At 56.3% G+C, this 18,854-nt stretch overlaps 5 protein-coding genes across 5 annotated transcripts; 3 read left to right on the plus strand and 2 right to left on the minus strand.

The window, feature by feature from the left end:
* Window positions 1–183: 183 nt before the first annotated feature.
* On the plus strand, window positions 184–519 carry C8A04DRAFT_24584 (uncharacterized protein; the record flags this gene model as incomplete). The annotated part of the gene is made up of 1 exon (XM_062779221.1): window positions 184–519. One exon carries the CDS (start codon window positions 184–186, stop codon window positions 517–519), a length of 336 nt encoding a protein of 111 aa, XP_062640714.1.
* Window positions 520–3,788: 3,269 nt separating this feature from the next.
* C8A04DRAFT_9017 (uncharacterized protein) lies at window positions 3,789–4,415 on the minus strand (the record flags this gene model as incomplete). Its single annotated transcript, XM_062785322.1, has 3 exons — window positions 3,789–4,068; window positions 4,140–4,288; window positions 4,362–4,415. 3 exons carry the CDS (start codon window positions 4,413–4,415, stop codon window positions 3,789–3,791), a joined length of 483 nt encoding a protein of 160 aa, XP_062640715.1.
* Window positions 4,416–6,060: 1,645 nt separating this feature from the next.
* On the plus strand, window positions 6,061–7,330 carry C8A04DRAFT_24586 (uncharacterized protein; the record flags this gene model as incomplete). Its single annotated transcript, XM_062779222.1, has 2 exons — window positions 6,061–6,235; window positions 6,303–7,330. 2 exons carry the CDS (start codon window positions 6,061–6,063, stop codon window positions 7,328–7,330), a joined length of 1,203 nt encoding a protein of 400 aa, XP_062640716.1.
* An 899-nt stretch (window positions 7,331–8,229) lies between these two features.
* C8A04DRAFT_8900 (uncharacterized protein) lies at window positions 8,230–11,808 on the plus strand (the record flags this gene model as incomplete). Its single annotated transcript, XM_062785285.1, has 2 exons — window positions 8,230–11,065; window positions 11,117–11,808. The coding sequence occupies 2 exons, from the start codon at window positions 8,230–8,232 to the stop codon at window positions 11,806–11,808; spliced, it is 3,528 nt and encodes a 1,175-aa protein (XP_062640717.1).
* Window positions 11,809–13,565: 1,757 nt separating this feature from the next.
* C8A04DRAFT_34075 (P-loop containing nucleoside triphosphate hydrolase protein) lies at window positions 13,566–16,551 on the minus strand (the record flags this gene model as incomplete). The annotated part of the gene is made up of 3 exons (XM_062782706.1): window positions 13,566–15,030; window positions 15,081–16,359; window positions 16,425–16,551. 3 exons carry the CDS (start codon window positions 16,549–16,551, stop codon window positions 13,566–13,568), a joined length of 2,871 nt encoding a protein of 956 aa, XP_062640718.1.
* Window positions 16,552–18,854: the final 2,303 nt, after the last annotated feature.

Consider the following 18,854-nt stretch of genomic DNA (forward strand, 5'->3'; position numbering starts at 1 on the left):
GGGACCAAGGACAATAAAACGAATTGGATGTGCGACTTAGACATTAGACGAGAAACAACACATCGACGACCGAAGACAGACAAAAAACGGTAACAATCACCCTCGCCCCCCTGAATTACACCTCGATCCAGCCCGCCCGCCTCAAAAGCCACCACCACAACAACACTCACCCACCAACCCACCATGTGCTACTTCGACCACCAACTCTGGCCCTGCGGCTGGTGGAAGTGGGGCAACTTCCGCGAGCAGTGTCCCAAGGAGTACCGCACGGGCGAGACATGCGGGCTCAAGCTGATCTTCAACACCTACCTGGAGCCGGAGCCGTGCAAGATGTGTGACCAGATCGACAAGAAGCAGCGGCGGCTTAACAAGATGATGGAAGACGTGCGGCGCTGGCGCAACGAGGGCAACCGGCGCGCGACGATCGAGAAGACGGAGACGGAGATGAGGGCGTTGAATTCGCAGATTGGCACGATGTGGGTTGAGCATGAGGCGAGGAAGAATGCGATTAGTTATTGAGGATACCGGCTGTTGTTTTCCTTTCTCATTTTCTTTTGTCTGGCATCGACATTCCTTCCAGGGCCTCTTTATTAATCCAACCCCCCCTCTCCCCTGACCAGCATCACCAGCGGCCCGTTTTACCGTCTCCTTCTCACCCGACTGCAATACCCTACCCTAGACCAACACCAACCATACAACATTCCAGCTAGACTCGGAGGAAGCAGCCACAGGCCCAGCCCAGACACAGACACGCCAAAACACCAGGCACACAAAAACAGCACATTGCATCACATATCAACAAACCGCACTTGTCCACCCACCGACACAAGGAGGTCAGTGTGCCCTGGCACGGGGATTTTATCACATTCGACCAAAAAAAACGACAGAAGAGAAAAAAAAGACGCACACGGGGAAGAGGAAGGAAGGCAGGAGAAAGTGAAGTGAAGAGGGCGGGGGAGGGGGATGGTGAGACGAGTAGGCATGCACAATGCAAGCCTCTTACTCACATATTTGAGAGATACTTACTTACCTTTACATCTAGAGAAGACGGTGAGTGAGGGGTGTTTGGAGAAGCGATGGTTACGGGAGTTAGGATGGGCTGGACTGACTGGACTGTGTGAATAGAGGGGGTTATGACTTTCTTCTGTTTTCATTTCCCTTTTTTTATCTTCTTGATTTTCTTTCTGGTCCAGCTTCCATCTGGTCTCGGATTTCGGTTTCCTCGCTCTTATCGTTATTCTCTTTCATTTTATCCCATTTCCCTTGTTCTTTCAGCCAGGGTTTAGAAAAGTCGGAGTCGGATCCTATTGATGTTCGAAAAGGGGGTGTGTGGATGGATGAGATGATGCATGACTGGGCCCGGGGACCGTCGGACTGGGGGCCTGCACAGTTGCTGCAGAGTGCTTCCGACCGGGTTTCCAGGTTTTGGGGACGGATGGGACGGATGGATGGATGGATGAATGATTGATCATTTTTTCTGGGATCTCATTGTCTCTGTCTCCTTCGATATCTTTACACTGTGTGCGCCTTCCTTGCTTGCTTACTCTTACCGGTTTGCCTTTTATTTTTGTCATCTTTTTTTCTCGGGAGTTTTGATGTTTCCAGAGAGGGAATGCTTGCGTTTTGGAGGAGTGTGAGGGATGGGAAGAATAGGCAAAGGGACACAGGACTTTTTCCTCAGCAATGGGGGTTTCGTATCCGACGGGGGGGGGGCCAAGAAGGGCAGTAGCTCAGCGCAAGAACAGCGTGCTACGAATTACACATCGGAAAAAAGAAAAAGACTAGCTAGCTACTCAAAAATGAAGAATTCGTTTCCCACAGTCGGCCCTCGCCACCCGTCGTCTTTCTCAGATAGATGATTGGCGAGGTGTCCCTCACGCCGTGCGTCTGCTTGACGCGGAAACAAGGTTCTGACGCGCATCTGACGCGCGGAAAGGGCATAAACGGGACCAAACAGGACCGGTCAGGGGGCTTGGTAAACTTGTACAAAGCTTATCCCGCGGGATATTTTTTCCCTTTTCATGCTGTGACGGTGTCGGATGCGGCTAGCTAGAAGAAAGCTCGGTTTCGCGGGATCTGATGCCGTGATTTGAGCGGTTGCCATGGGCAGAAATCCTCCCATCCAATGCCGAGAAAGCGGGAGACCAAGCTGCAGAACCGGAAGAGACCTCGGTGCTTGGGGCGGTGCCGCCTGTTGAAGTTGTTGAGACGGGCGGAACTGCGGGTATTGGCTGGCTGCCTGGACAAAATGCAGGAAACGGGACGGAGGCGGGCGGGCGGAACATGGGACGCGGCACGCGGGGCGCGGGGGGGGAAAAGAGAGGTGAGAGAATGTTCCCTCCTGTGGGTTGTTGTCGAGGCTGGGGAACCAAGACCTCTACCGATTTTCCCGATCGAGTCTACCGCGGTAAGTACGTAGCACTTCCTAGCGAGGAGCGGAGAAGGGCGGAGGGGGGATTTGGACGAATGACAGGGGAAAAAGAACACGGCAGCAGGGCCGCCCGGCCTGGGTGTCTCACCCGACGCAAGAAGAAGTTCTTGGGTTTGTTCTCCGAAGGGCGGGGGCGGGCGATCGAGGCAACGCTGACTCGTGACGCAAAGCGAGAAGCGCCCAGAGACGTGCCTAGGGCAAAGAGAACCTGGTTGTCAGGTTGACATCTCCGCTGGTTCCGCTAGCTGTGCTGTCTGCCAGGCAGAACAGTGTCGATAACCGCTGGGGGGACTGTGGGACGTGTTCTGCCGTGTAAAAAGCGAGCGCTGGGCGCGCCCCCGGGCGTAGACAAGATTCGGGACGGCGGCATGAGGCGCTGCTGTCGTAGTACTCGTCATGACTAATCGGTCCTGGTGACTGGGCCCCCAGACGTGCCAGGCCGGCTTGACGTGACTTTCTTGGCTGCGTGCTGCATCAACCCCTCTCACTTTCTGACCGTCGTCGTTCTCCGAGGAAAGTTTCCGCTCCTCTGGTCCCCGAAAGGTTCGCCGAATGTCGCCCCTCCTTAGAGCTTGAGGTGCGGCCGGCCGAACCGGCAGGCGGTTTTCTTCTCACCAGCAGCTCGCTTACGGATCGTCCATGGTGAGGAGCGAGGCCTGAGGACGCGTCAGTGACTGTGCTGCGGTGCCGTACGTGGTTTGTTGGGTTGGACTATGCGGTCATCAACGAAGGTACGGTACGGATAATCCATGGATAAAGCTTGACGATGAAATGATGAGCGGACGCAGGAACACAGTAAAGTGGACAGAAGACTAAAACTGGTGGGTGTGGAAGGAAGATGCGTTTAATAAGTCGACGTCCTTTTAGGAAGAAGGCGCGTTCCTGGGTTTGTTCACGTGCTTTCAGTCGGCGCGTGACCGTCCACATGGCCCCCATCGAGGGCGACCAACGACGACACGAATTCTTGATTGGGTGGCTCGGCATGGGGGGACGAGTAAACGACAAATGGGAGTTTTTTTAAGATTAACTTGGGGGGTATATATGTGAAGCTTACCCCTCCATCTTCATTTCGCTCCGTCTCGCTAGGCTGCTAGAAAATGGTGATATGGTGTCCAAACAGACACGCAGAAATCAAGATGGGCGGTTCGCGCCCTAGTGGGTATCAAACTTTTGGAGTTCTTCGTGTGGGCCGATGCCATGACCTCCGGCGCTGTCCTGCCAGTCATTTCAACAAAAATGAAATGGGAAATGGCCCCGGAAGAACCTGGCCAGGCGGGTATGGTCTCATCAACATCCTCTCTGGGACATGTGGGTGCGTCCCGTTCCAACCGGATGAGGGAGTGGAAGAACGTTGTCATCATCGCATCGCAGCGGCCGCATCGGCGAAGTTTCCAACGAGGCTTCCACCATCGTCAACCTTGACAGGCACCGCACCTTGCTGCATCTCAATCGTATCGTCGTCCGGCGTGCCCCAGTCTACCCGCGCAACCGAAAGCAGGTCGTCGTGAGATGACAGTTTCGACAGGAGAGTCTGGTATCGAGCCGTGGTCGCATCTTGGCCGGCATACGCATATGGGTCGGGCGCCGCCTGAGTGGGCTTGTCTTGGGGAACGATCTCGTAAATATCGACCATCGCACTGTGTGCCTGGTTAGTTATGCCATGTCTCGACGTCGCGCGGGGGGCCAGAGTTCCGCGGGGTCGGCATACTCGGATGTGCGTGCTACCACTCTTTGCAACGCTTCAATCTCTCGTTGTACTTCTTGAGGATCTTCCTGGTTGATTGGGTGTTGGTGGTCGAAAGTATTGTAACTCAGGCTGCTGGAATCGTCAAATAGATCCCGGTTCTCCTCGTCCGCCTGCGGGATGACTGATTAGCTCGGTGCCTCAAGGTTGACGCCATCCATCGTCGAGTCGCAAACAAGGACATACATCGTCGTAACTATCGCGGTGACGGAGACCGAGACAGGAAGCACAGTTTCCCATTTCGTCGTGTTGATCTGGGGACCGCGGGGTCCCCAGAGGTTAAGAAGCAAAAGGAGTGTGGCGGGTAGTCGCAGGCGCAAAGGAAAGAGAGACTGTGGAAACTGGAGAAAAAAAGAATTCAGTAAAAAAAGCTAGCGGCTCCCGCGTGGGGAAACTAGGGCGGTCGGGTCATAAGGAACGGATGCTCGTCGAAGAAGGGGCAATCCGAGGGTGACTGGATGGCCGGACGTCGATGAAGCCTTCGCGATGTCCAAAAGCCTGGATGCTGGGAGTCGCAGAACCGCTGGGGGTCAGTCAGGGTCAGGCGCTCTGCCGTGCAAAGCCGCAAATTGCAGCCACTGAGATTTTCGCCCATCCCTGAACGCTCGGCTGCGTGGGCCAATTGTTGCAGCTGGCTTTTGATGGTGGTCTGGGCTCCTGATTGCACGCACGAGCCACATTCCATGGATGGCAGGCGCCAACAGTTCCTCACGGGCCACCGGGGAAATCATCAGCGATTCCCGCCCGCTTTTCGCTTAGCAAACTAACGATGGAGCTTAAATTCTGATCGGAACATCCTATCTTTTCTTAGCTCCCCAGAAATTTCAGATCACTCTCAAACCTGGGTCTCGCACTCGGGTCTCTCGTCCAAACAGAACGGCTGCCGAGATGAAAGAATTGAAATAAATGGCCGCAACTTATCAGACACGGCGGGGAGAGCAAGACACGACATGACCGAGGGGCGCAAGGACGAGGGGTTTTGTGTTGCGTTCGCTGGGAAATTGCAAACTGTCCGTCACATCCAGGGAGTCCATTCAGGGCTCGCTCTGGACCCCACTCAGCCCGACGGTGGCATCCACCCGAACCGCGATTTGGAGATTTTCGGGTCGATTCATGATGCAGGTTTGCACCGACGGGAAGAATCCCCCGATCGGCTGTGCACGACTCGGTCAGGCCCCCACGTATGAGTCGTATTGAGTGAGCCTCCAGTTGTCGAGTCGCGGTATCATGGACCAGCATCACGGTACGGACCTGAACACAGAAGTCCGGACGAAAAGTCTCATTTCTAACCCCCACGCGCCCCTTGACGATGCGATATTCTGCGCGTCTGTGGGTCGAGTCTCAGATATCGCGTTTTGGGCGTGTTAGCATCCGAACAACCAAGGCAAACGGCAAACACGTCCGATATGAGCCAATCTCGTGGCACCCCCGCGGTGTTTTGAAGGGGGGATTCGGGTGAAGGCACGCCCAGAACTGATCGACAGGGCCAAGCGCGTTGGTTCGCCGTGTGCGAGTCGGGGGCTACCGAGGACCTGCAAGGGGTTTCCAAGGGATCGGCGCCCAAACTCGCAAAACGCCCCGGCATTTGTCACCTGCCCGCGGTTTGATATCGCGATGGACATGGCAGGGAGAAGTGGGAGAGACAGGGAAGGGAACCTCGGGTTTGTGATCTTCGTCTGGGGAGGAGCACGAGCGAGCTAGTGATTGACGTTTGATGTTGGTTAACTAGCCCCAATGCCCGCTCCCGCACAGCTGGCGCCTCGTCTCAGGTATCTTTTTCTTCCGTTCTGCCATCCCGAACGCTTTTTTCGTCTCCGACAGCTCGCCAGTCGCTGCAGCTCTCACACGCCATAGCCCTGGGTAAATCGCGAAGAAAAAGCACAAGATGCCCGAGTTGACACCATGGGGACCGCCAGGTGCGGTGGCCCCAGCAGCGTTTCTCTTTCACTCGGCATGGCCTGCCGTTCCACACATCCGCATTCCCCCACACCTGGGAAGCCGTCAGGCGGGCGGGACTTGCTCGGCTGACGAAACGGCATGTCCGCAGTCTGGGTGGTGTTGTAAGCATTCTCACTTTTGACTCGAGGTTTCCCGGCTTCGGACATGAGCTAACACGGTCTTTTGTAGGCGGCGCTGGCGAGACATGTTCTATTGATGGGGGAGCATTCTTTTGCTGCCCTGCGGGCGCGACGGGGGCAGGGTGTTCGCGGGTCTGCGCGGCGGGCGATTTCCAGTGCGGCTCGATCTGCTGTGCCAACGGGCAGACGTGTATGGGAGGAGAGGGCGCGTCGCCGTATTGTATCAACGGGGTATTCACCACGACGTCGACCTCGGCAAGCCCGACTACGACGACTGATGTTGCGACTTCCCCAACAACCTCCGATTCCTCGACGATTACCTCGTCTTCTTCTACGATACCCACCACTACCACAACATTGACGTCGGGTTCCCCTACAACAACCACAAAACCAACCTCCAAAACCACCGCCGTCCCAACAAGCCCCACATCCACAGCAGCATCAACATCAACAACCACCTCCCCACCCACATCCACATCCACCACCCAACCGACCACCAGCAGCGGCATGAGCCACGCCTCCCAAATCGCCATCGGCGTGATCGTGCCCGTAGTAGTCATCCTCCTCGTCGGCGCCCTCTGGTTCCTCATGTTCCGGCGGCCCAACCCGGACCGTTCCCGCGGCCGCAGCCGCACCCACCGACGCTGGGGCACCGGTACCAGCCTCGGCATCTGGACAGGAAACTCCGGTTCGCGCGATAACACCCCACCGCCGGCGTACTCGAAAGATGCAGCAGCAGCGGGGCAGGCATCGGGGAATGAGTCGAACGCGCAACTGTCGATGCACGAGCAGTATTTGAGGGATGCAGGTGTTGGAGAGGGGATAGTGACGGCGGGGGAGAGGGAGGAAAGGGCGAGGGGACGGGAGAGGTCGAGAGAGAGTAGGGAGATTTTGCAGGCGGGGGGGTATGAGTTGATGGATTTGGATTTGAGGGGGGCCGTGGGACCGGACCGGGGCGGGCCGGGGGTTGCGGCGCGGGCGGGTTCGGGTTCGAGGTCTAGGGCGGGGGATGTTTCGCCGTTGTCGGGGAGTAGTGGACGGTCGTCGCCGCATCCGGGGGATCAGGTCGTTCTTTAGTGTTCTGCTGGGAGGGGGGGGTATTGTATGGGGCTGCGCCTTGGGGGGGATACTCGTAATTTTTAATGATAATGCCGCCGGGCGCTTGGCCGTCTGTATGTTTCACTGTCTTTGATGTGTACATATCTATGCTTCAGTGCTTGAGCGGAAGCCCGGATCTTGTGGTAGACTCCTGTTATCTAAACCCGGCGTCACTGTTCAGGAGTTGGACATTCTATCCAGGGTTAGGGTTACTACAGGGTTAGGGTCACCATCCCTTGCACGCCCCACTCTATTTCCCCAGCTTCCCCAGCGTTAACACAAGAACCCCGCGAATCAGATCAAACCCTCCCGTTTCAACAACCAACAACCCACAACCAACAGGTCACACAGCACAGCTAAAACAGGCATTGACCTCGACCATGGAAGCGCTGATGGATAGGCCTTGGACCAAATATAGGTTTGCGGGTTAACGCGCGGGTAATCGCTGCAGGATTTGGGATTTGGGATGGGTCAATGCACAGATACCAAAGCGATGGATGTCCTTGCTTGTCAATTGAGGACGGATGGGCGTTTCTGACTGGTCGGTCGGTGTGAGTCTCGGGGTCTGCGAGGTGTTGGTTGTTTTGAGTCACCCCGGAGGTAGGGAAGATGTCCTCAAATTTGGGAGGGCGGTTATAAAGAGGTGGTGTTGGGACGTGGCTCCGGCTCTTGTGTTGTTTAGTGTTATGCGGATTGAGATTTGGTTGTGTTTGCAGCTGGGTTGATACTCGATTTCTTCGTCGGTTGTAACACTTCATCAGACCATCTCATCAGGCTCCCTTAGTTGACCACCCACTCTCCGAAGCAATCACACTCTCATTCTCTTATTCTCCCATTCTCTTATTCTCCCATTCTCTCATCTCCCACCAACCGCCATCATGGCCACCACGGCAAGCACCCCCCACGACCTCCTCATCCTAACCGACGCCACCTCCTCCATGGGCCAGTTCCTCCGCTCCCTAACCGCCTCACTCCCCGACATCATCCGCATATCCGCCACCACCGGCTGTTTCGCCCGCATCGGCGTCATGGCCTACCGCGACTACGACGGCGCTGCGAATGTGACCGAGTGGTCCGGTTGGTGTGCCACTTCCCCTGATACTCCCGATACTCCCGAGGAAACAGCAGCGGAGACCTTGATATCCCAATCCACCCTCCTCTCCTTCGTCCACCGCCTCCGCCCCCTCGGCGGCGCCGACTGGCCCGAAGCCACACGCACCGGTCTCGCCCGCGCCTACACCGTGATGCGCGCCTGCGCCCAGACAGTCATCGTGCTGTATGCCGACGCGCCGCCGCATAGTCGATTGCAGGGGGGTTTGTGGCAGACGGAGCAGACGCATTTAGGGAAGGAGGATACGTTTGGTGGGGAAGGGAGGAGGTTTGTGGATTGGGTTTCTGTGGGGGATGTTTTGGCCAGGACTGGCAATAGTACCCAAGAAGAAAGGACGAAAAAAGCCCAAGTGTTTTGTATCATCCAACGCGGCGAGTACCAGGATTTACCGGCTACGTCGATGTTCACGTACCTGAGCACGCGTACACGCGGCGCATGCCTGGCGCTGCCGAACCGGCCGCAGCCGTCGGGGGAAGGGATTGCCAAGTTGACGATTGGGGTGTTGTTGGCGTGGATGGGGGTGGGGGAGGAGCAGGGGGATAAGTTGGAGGATACGCGGGTGGCGGAACGGATTGCGTTTGTGGAGGAACAGGGGATGGACCGGGTGAAGTCGGAGGAGGATCGCGAGGGGGGCGTGGGGAAGTACATGTTGGTGGAGAATGAACTGGATGCGAAGAAGGTGCTGAGGGATAACTTGAGGTTTACTCGTGTGTCGTTGGCGGAGCTGGGGAGTGTGTTGCCGTGCCGGCGGGATCCGCCCGTGCAGGACTTTGCGAAGCGGTATCGGGAGGATGAAGGGTATAAGCGGTTGGTGGTGGCGCAGTTGGGGGAGATTGTGGACGCGGATGTGGCGGCTATCTCGTTGAACCCGGTGTTTGGCGCGTTGTGGCGGACGGTGTGTGGTGATCGGTTGAATCCGGCGAGGGATGAGCTGGTGATGCGGTTTGGGCAGAAGGTGGCCGAGTTGGGGGATGACGGGGTTCGGGAGCGGATGAAGAAGTGGTTGGCGGATAGTTATGATTGGGCTGCGGAGATTCGGGGCATGGTGGAGGATGTGAGTGAGGCCGAGAGGTTTCCGTGTGTGTTGTTGGATCCGACGCTGGACTTTTCGAGGTCGAAGGACGAGAAAAGGGACGATGACGACGATGATGACGACGACGATGATGACGACGATGATGATGACGACGAGAAGAAAGACTCGATCAAGTTCACGCGCGACGAGCTGCTCGAGATCAGCCGGTCGTGTGATGCCCGGGTCCTGCGCCGGCTCGGCCGCGTGCTCACCCGTCTGACCTATGTCACAACGGCCAAGGACCTGCCCGCGCACATCGCTGCTACGTCCCAGGACCAGGTCCCCCTGATTCCCATGGCCCTCGCCCGGCCGGAGCACCAGCGCAAGTTCTGGAAGGTGCTGCTACACACCGTGCTCCCGGGCACCATGCTCGCTGCTCGCCCGGCTGCCTTGCTGGCTGCGCTGAGTATCCGCATGGGCATCAAACCGCTGGAGGAGGTCGCTCACACGGAACTCGTCGCCTGGCGTGGGAACTGGAACACCCTGGACATCCCCGAGACGTGGAATTCCAACTGCTTGGGGCTGCTGCTGGAGGCTGACAAGAAACATCGCGAGGAGTCAGCCACACAAGTCACAGCCGAGCAGACCATCCTCTTGGACGACGACCGCAAGCTGTTCCAGGCCCTCGCCGACTACCGGCTGTTGGAAATGAACCTCGACGCCGAACTCCCCGTCGTTGTCGGCTGGACCCCACACAAGAGCAAGGCTCCCATCGGACCCCTAGTCGTCTGCTCATCCTGCCAGTGCCCACGGTCCGTCACCATCATGGGGCCTAACAACGTCTGCGGGCTGTGTATCGACCCCTACGACCAGCAAGAGCAGGCTGTGCTCCACACGAGTGCGGCCCAGGATACCAGCGACACCCTCATCGCCTGGTCCGAGTGCTCTGTCCGAACCTGCCTCGCGCAGTACGTCGTCTACCGTCCTGACGCTCTCCGCGTGCGTGCCAAGTGTTATTACTGTCGCCAGGTGGGTAAGGTATCCCAGAACGACCCCTCCTATGCTGCGCGGACCACCGCGCCGTGCGTGACCTGCACCAAGTGCCGCAACAGGGTCATCTGGCCGACAGCCTACCGTCCAGCCGATTTTGAGGAGGCCGTCTACCAGTGCCCGGCCTGTTCAGGGGGTACCGTCACCACGGTTGTCACAGAAGAAACGACAGCCCGCGCCCTAGCCGCCGAGAACGGCACGGCCTTCCTCCTCCGCAACGAAAACAACACCATCCCGGCGCCGTTCACCAACCGTTCCCTCTTCCACACCATCTCCACTATGCGTCCGGACCCCGCCGACCGAACAACCCTCTTCCCGGCTAACATCACCATCCTCCCCTCGTTATCTTTATCCCCCTCCGAAACTGCAACCCTGAGTTTAACCCACAACACCAAACCCCTCCACACCCCCCTAACCACTCTAACCCCCCTTCAAACCGCCCTCTCCGCCAACCGCATCCACACCTCAACCTGCACCCTCTGCCTCACCCGCCTCCCCAACCCCTCCAACACCAACCTCCACCCCGCCTGTGGCCGCCCCCGTAAACCCTCCCACTCCCACTCCCACTCCAATTCCCGTTCCCGTTCCCCAGCATGTCCCTCCCTAGTATGCACCCCCTGCCTCCGAACCTGGTACACCTCCCCCCACGCCCCCGGCCGCTTACTCAACCCAGCCTCACTCCAATGTCCCTTTTGTCGACGCCAGCCTACCCGCAAAGCATTAGCCAGGCTGGGAGGGGCAGGGAGACAGTTGAGAGGGGTGGAGGGGTTAAGGGAGGTGCTGGAGGAGAGTGGGGAGTGGGTTTATGCTTGGTGTGCGGGGCCTTGTGGCAGTGCGAAGAGGTATGTCGAGAGGGTTTGTGGGCCACCGGGAGGTGGGCAGGAGGTGGTGGGGTGGTGGTGTGGGGAGTGTACGGCTGCGAGGGCGGCTGCTGCGGCGAATGCTAATGCTGCTGCTTATGCTGCTGCTGCTGCTGCTGCTGCTGCTGTTACTGATACAGAGGGAAGGGGAAGGGGGGATAGGGATAGACCGCTGGTGGTGAGGGATTGCCCGGGGTGTGGAGTGACGACGGAGAAGATGTATGGGTGTGATCATGTGCTGTGCGTGTGTGGGATGCATTGGTGTTTTGGGTGTGGGGAGATGGGGGCGGATAATGCGGGGGATGTGTATAGGCATATGAGTGAGGTGCATCGGACGTGGGGGGTGGAGGATTATGATGAGTATGATGATGAGTATGATGATGAGTATGATGGGGAGGAGGAGGAGGATGAGATAGAGATGTAGGAGGTGAGGTGAATATTTGGGCTGAATGGGAGGAGTTAGTTGGCTGTCAGATTTCAGGGGTTATCATGCTGCGATTTGCTGCGATTTGATGCGTTTAGTTTGCCAATAAACTTTGTGACACAACCACTGCCCACTGCAGAGCAGCTTGACTGACCATGTATTGTACCTGACATAATTACTACCTTAGAAAGGACCTCAAATTTCCTTTCATGGGACCGATCCTAATTACATACCCCGTAAACCGAAAACCCAAAGGAAAGCCAGGTGGCAGAAATACCAGTGTGCAAAAAGTGAAAAAGTAAAAAGGTCCAAAAAAGCGCCAACTCCAAGACTCGAAAAAGAGAACTGTGGTAAGTCGAATCCCAGGGGAGCCTTTTCACCCTGGGAAGCGACCGACTAGGTACACAGCTCTTAACCACTACACTACCCGCAGGTTGTGATCATCGTGATTCGCTTGGTTGTTGGAAACGGGGTGCGCACAGGGTCGTTATATACCCCCCTCCGCCGCCAATCCTAATTTTGCCTGTGAATGGCCTTGTGATAGCCTCTTGCCGGTTTTTTTTCTTTTTGGAGGAGCCATGGATCGAGCGGCCAACCATCCAGCCTACAGCATTTGGCTGGCTGCGAGCTTCTTCCATGCCGATGTCGTGAGAACAGTACTCCGTTTGGGATTTAAGATTTCCATGAAGAGCCTGATGTGCTGCACGACCCTCTTCCAGTGGGCCGCATTCTCGGAGCGATAGGCAAGCCACCGGGCTAATCTTGTTGCGCAATTGCCTACTACGTGTCCGACGTTGAAAGCTTGAACGCGGCGCGGTCATGGCCATTTCCCAATTTGCTTTGCCCTGTTGAAAGTTTGGTGGGCTTGCGATCCTGATTTCTGGTTATCGCGCCTTCACGCCTTGCATGGCAATGAACATGATGTTTTCGATTGTTGGGTCTGGCGCCCGGGCGTTGATTGGATTTTGCAGTCGTCAACTCTGGCCTCTGGCGTTTCTGGGCAGATACACGGATCGCGACGGTCACGCGGCGACCGCCACCATCAACAGTTGATGTTGAGATCATTAGCAATAGCGTTTGGGCTGGTTTTCCACACTCGCCGTCTGGTGGTACCAGACCATCATCTGGTGATTCAGGGGGCAATGTTGACATTCGTTGCTGGGGTAATCCCCACCCACAATACAACAAAGCCCATGGCGATGTCTTCGTCCACATCAATTCCCTCAGCCGTGTCCGCTACTTCTCGTCACCGCAATTTGAGCAACATTTCAACATCAATTACTAGCTCGAGTTTTAGCTACAGCAGTTTGTACAATTTCCTCCGTCCTGGTGCAATCCAGCAACAAAGTGTTAGTCTCACAAGATGTTGTGCCCCTGCCAAGACAAATTCCTTGGCAATGCCCTTTTTATCATCAACAAATCCGCCCGTCCGTCCATCCTTTCAACGCCTGGTCCTAGTTTCCGACAACGCGTTCCATAGCCAGAACAGGAAAAACGCCTGTTTGATACAGCCATGCCAGGCGTTATATCAATGGCCAAGACTAAGGTAGTCACCCAAAAGCAAAGATTGCCCCCGAAAATTCCCAGCGCCGCGCCCAGAATCCCGCGCGCCGTATAAACCCGTCAAGTCTGACAGAAAAGCCTTGGCCAAACCAACTGCAACCGTAGTAAAGATAATAAGAATGATCCGAGAAACAAACATCCCAACGAATCGTGCGTGCAAAAGTATCGTGTGTGTGCACAAGTAGTCGCACACCTCACGCGTCACCAATAGCAGTAGCCGAGTACACCGTAGCACGATCCCCGCCCCCAAATTCGAGCGTCGACAAGCTATCCGCCTGGGAGGCATCAAATCCGAACTGCGATGACCCCGCGGCGGCCGCAGCCAGGACGGCGGCCTCGCGCTCACGCTCGCGCCGCTCCAGGTTGACAATGATATCCATCGCGCCATCGAGAGTCTCCTTCTCCGCACGTAGATCCCGCCGTTTCTGCTCAATCTCTGGTCCCTCCGACATCAGACGCTGCAGGACCTCCACCGAGGCACCATGTGAGACGAGGCCGAGCCGCTCGTGCAGATAGGTGTCGATGGCGGACGCGACTCGCGGAAGTAGGCCCGACATGACGTGGATCGAGACGTAGTCGACAAAGCGGTTGGCGGCGGTGAGGTAGTAGCCGCGGATGTATGCGGCGACGGCGAGCTCGGGCTCGAACGGATCCGGGCCAAGGTTCTTTAGCTCTTTGGCCATTTTATTCTCTTCCTGCTTCCGTTCCTCGTCGGTCATATCCTCCACCTTAGGGACGGCGCTGACTTCTTCGCCATTATGGGCGGCGATGCGGAAGTGGTTGCGGTGGCGCACTAGGATCTTCATCTCCGAGGTCTGGTTGCGCTTAAGGGACTCGTCGTCCTTGGTAAAGAGGCGCTGGGCCTCCAGCTTGTAGATCATCTCCAGCTGGGTGCGGAGCTCGAACTTGTGCGCCTCGATGAACGCACGCATGTGATCCACCGATTCCTTGTAGACCGCACGGTTCTTGAGATGAGCAAATGCATTGTCGAGAATCCCGAAGATCTCAGATTGAAGACAGGCAAACGTGCTGTTGATGAACCAGTCGAGGTGCGGCGCCCACGTCTTGGCCGCCTCAGTAAACAGAGGTTCGTATACTGTCGCAGAGACCAGCCCGGGCTGGCCGGGAATGGCCGCGCGCCTAATAAGGTTGCGGATGTCCATCAATGTCTTGGATCGGCCGCCACGGGAAGGCGTCAAAGCGGGAGTCGCGCTCCGCGGGTGATGAGGGGTGGCTGGAAATACGGGTTGGTCCGGGACCTCGGTCTTGATGATCTGCTGGCTACGCTGCCGCTTAGGAGTCGGAGTAGCCTGCGTCTGGTCCATGGCCGGTGCCTGACGCTTCCGCACCGTAGGCGACGAAGAGGGACTGTCGCCGTCGAGATCAATGAACACAGCTGGCTTTGCCGTTTTTGCGTGATCACGAACGTTAAATTTGGGCTTCATGCCGATGATGAACTTCTTAAATGGCTCGGCAAAACGGCCGTCCCAGACGCTCATGAAATCTTGGCCCATGACTCGGTCCTTTACCCTGAGTGTGAACTCCGTGAGGCTCTTCATGACCTCCAGCTCAGGGTTGGGCGGGGGGTCGGGATACCGTTGCAACTGGGCGCCAATGTCGTCGAGTCGGGTCGCTACCTTGCGCTTTACCTCGGGAAGACTAGAAAGCATTAGGACACGCATAGTTGACGTCGCCAAAGGCAGACTTACATCTTGGCGAATTCCTCGCCCAGCTTATAGGACAAGGTCTCCTTCAGCTTCTCGACGCCAAACTTCTCCTTGAAGACATCGAACTCCTCAGGCCAATACCCGGTGGCATCAGCTGTGCGATTGAAGAACGCCTCCTCCATTTTGTTTTGCTCTTCCAAGTCACTACCTTGGCGAGAGGTGATAAAGTATCCGAACCCCGTTTGGTGAGCTTCACCGCGCAGCATCGACAGCCAGTTAGAAGCTGCATGGTCCTCCCTCGGGAGAAGGTCCGCTTTCGTCATAACCCCGATGCATCGGTTCTCGGCACGTTGGCCACGAATGATCTTGAGAGCCAGCGAGTTCTCGGTATCCTGGTTCATAGGAACGGCACAGAGAATGATGGCGTTGGTGCGCGAGATGTACTCCCGAGTCAGATTTTGCACGACGCGCTCGAGGAACGCATCCTCGGCCCGCCTAGCCGTCATGAAAACCCCTGGGAGATCATAGAAGTTCAGGTCTGCGAGGTCGGGGCCCCTGACTTCAAGTGCAACCGTGTTGGGTGAGAATTGGGCTTCCGGGCTCTCCTCCCGCCTTTTGACGCGCTCGAGGTGTTGCTCACGAGTGCTTTCCGGGGCCTCCCCCTTGAGCTTGGGAATAAAGAACTGGTACGAGTCGGTCGGGTTGAGGATGGCCACCTGTGCACAACGCAGGACGGTCTCAATCTCCTCCGAATCGAACTGATCGCGGATCGTTTTGAACTCGGTGCGAGCCTGACGGCTGGGGTCCAGCTTGACCCATGGTGGGAATTTGTTGTTCTTGGTGACGTCGCGCTCTGTGAGCTGATGGTTTGTCGGACGAAACTCGTAGTCCTGCTTGAGGAAGACCCGGCATGACCATTCGTCGGCCCGTGAGACGCGAATGTGGATGGGGCACCGAGTGCAGGCTCCGCTGCTGCGAGGGAGGCTCAGGCCCGCAATTGCCGACATCAAGCTGGATTTTCCTGAGGATTGGTCGCCAACTAAAACCAGCTCTGGGAGGTTGGCGACATGTTGGATGCCCCTCGCCTGGAGTTCACCGAGGGCATCGTTTATGGCCTTCAATCCTTGGCCCATGCCACGAAGCGCCCGATTGGCACCCACGAATGAGCCTTGCATGCTTTGTGAACCCATTGGGCGGGACTCATGTTCGACCTTAGGGTTTATGCGGACTTGCAGCATCATCAAATCGTCATCCCCTTCTTCTTCATCGGGTGATGGGCCCGATATAGTCGAATGAGGCCGAGCACGGGTATCAATGCTGGCTGCGGAAGGTTAGTAGGTGGGTTGAATGCAAGGCAAGAGAGATAAAGTAGGCAAGGTAGCTTACGGGCAGCGGACCGCACCGGACGTTGCCTCTGAACACGCTCACTTGGTGTCTCTGAGTGCATCTCCGAGATCGACTCAGGTGTGGCAATCGACCCTGGTCTGCCGGACTCCTGCTTAATGCGCGGCATGATGCTCAGGTTGACTTGTACGGGTAATTATTAGCAAATGTAAACCAAGATGGGTGGGACGAAGTGGCCACCGCCGATTGAAGCAAGAATTCAAGGCGAAATGGTTCATGAAGCGGCAGGTAGTGACTTACTTGCTTCGACTGACTTATCGTTTGGCAGCCAATTACAGCTTGAGACTGCCTCCGTCTTCCGCTCGAAGGTTCCAGAATTGACAAACGGTTTCTTAATCAAGGGCGTTATGAGCAAACTAGAAAAGAGGTGGGTTGTTATAATAAAGAAGAGGTCGGAAGAGAGCACGAAAAGAAAAGGTGTGTGTGGTTGGTGGTAGAAAAAAGTGTACGTGAGGAAGGTGAACGGATCGGCTTTAGTGGGGGTCGGAGTTGCAAGAGGCAACAAAACAGGTGAACAAACTCGGGAGGGTTAAATCTCGAAGGAGCCGTTGCTAGGAGAATTGCAGTGATTCTCCCCCCGGAGATGCCGACTGTTAGATTGCACGGTGAAAATGGAAGGAACGGGTAACAAAGCCTATCTTGAAACGGAGAGTTTTGGCATTTCAGTCGCGTGAAAGGGACAGGAAAATGTGGGGCAGAAATCGCGACCGAGTTGGTTGCGCGGTGCGACGCGTCTGTTGACCGCGATTCACGCAACCACTTAGAATTTCGGCAGGGGGCCGTGACTCCCCTCGTTCCTCCCTTCCACAAACTGAAATCACTTAGGTAGTCGTTATTCATCCACGATGCGTTTGCGAAATGGAGATTTTTGTTGCAAGGAAAACATTCGCATCCACCACCAGACCCTCGTACATACATAGTAATTGTTCGCGACCACCACATGATATTCGAACCACGCCGCTGACGCATGCTCCACCGGTAAAGTCCCACCTTAGATTCCGTACCTATACATAGTATCCATATATGACCGGAGAAATCGGGTTGCAGGCGATTATATTAACGTTGTTAGCTGAGGATTCAGCTGACACAAACCGCAACCGGCAAAGCCGCAGTCCCCCCGGGAGTTGCACCCGAATTGACCCAAAACGGGGCCCACCCATCCACCCATGCCGTCACAGCCCGTAGTTACTTCTGACAACCGAAATGGCCGACATCACCATGCCACTTCTCCCACCACTGTCCACCCTTCTTTGTGAGGGATTAACCGTCAGCAAAGAGGAGATGTGGCAGCGCTGTAAGCTGGCAAGCGAGGTTCAGTGGAGCCGGCGCTCTGAAACCCTCTTGAAGCTACCCCTAATACGGGATATACACCTTCGGAGCGACAGCATGGGCCGGCCCCGTATAATCAATCTAAACCGCTCTAGCAATATCGTGGCTGTTCTCATACAGCTTACGGGAACCGAGGCAGATGTCATGTGCGAGCGCTGTACTCGTTCTAACGGCCCGTTTCGGGGTTGTATGGTCTCGGTCGGTCTCGCCGCGTGTGCATCCTGCCAATGCAACTCGAGGAGTGGCCGATGTTCATTCTACCGCGAAAGGACTAATACGGCGCCGCAACCGCTACAGGAGTTGTCTTCGACTACTGCCAGGGACAATAGCAACGGCAGCAAGCGCGGCCAAAACTCCCCCGGAAGCAACAGACCGGAAACACGACCTTACCAAACCCCTTCGCCCCCCGCATTTGCCCGCAACCGCCGACCGCTCTTCGGCATCGTTGCAGGGCGCTCCAGCGGCATTTACAGCCGCACCACTCCCGAACCCTTTCATCGGGGGTATGCCAGGTATGCCCGGCGGCAACACCCTCCCGAGACTCCCACGGGACGCAAACCGAGCCCTGGCAAAGTACTTGCGGGCTTGGGCAGATCAGCTTGACGAAGACTTCGAGAAGTTGGTAGAGGAGGAAAACCGTGCGTAATCGGGCCTGTTGTGTTTAACACTTCCCCGGTTTCCACATTGCCGCACTTGTAGGATCATGTAACTGCCTGGGTTTTCGGCAACTCGTACGCGCCAACCTGAAGGCAAAGGCCCTAGGCTTTTCGTAACAGTAGGAAGGGTTGTTATAGTCATAGGAGGTTCACCGGGGCTGCTGCCAGGCGATGGACCAGGGATTTCTAAACCCTGAGGTGTGTATTAGGTACTATGTAATATGTGTACGACCATTGGTGTATTGCAGTGAACAACGCTTCGCTGTCAACATGGTTAGCACTCTGAAGGGGTCATCAGCAATAAGGGTAGTGGAAAGTCTGGTTCCAAAACGAGATAGACGATGATTTAATTAAAGACACAGTTACAATTGCGTTGGAACCCATGGCACCGGTTCGGCATCTCAGCCTCGGCTGATTCAACTCCACA

This window comes from Dichotomopilus funicola (assembly GCF_033296635.1).
Source record: "Dichotomopilus funicola strain CBS 141.50 unplaced genomic scaffold C8A04scaffold_3, whole genome shotgun sequence".
Classification (NCBI taxonomy): domain Eukaryota; kingdom Fungi; phylum Ascomycota; class Sordariomycetes; order Sordariales; family Chaetomiaceae; genus Dichotomopilus; species Dichotomopilus funicola.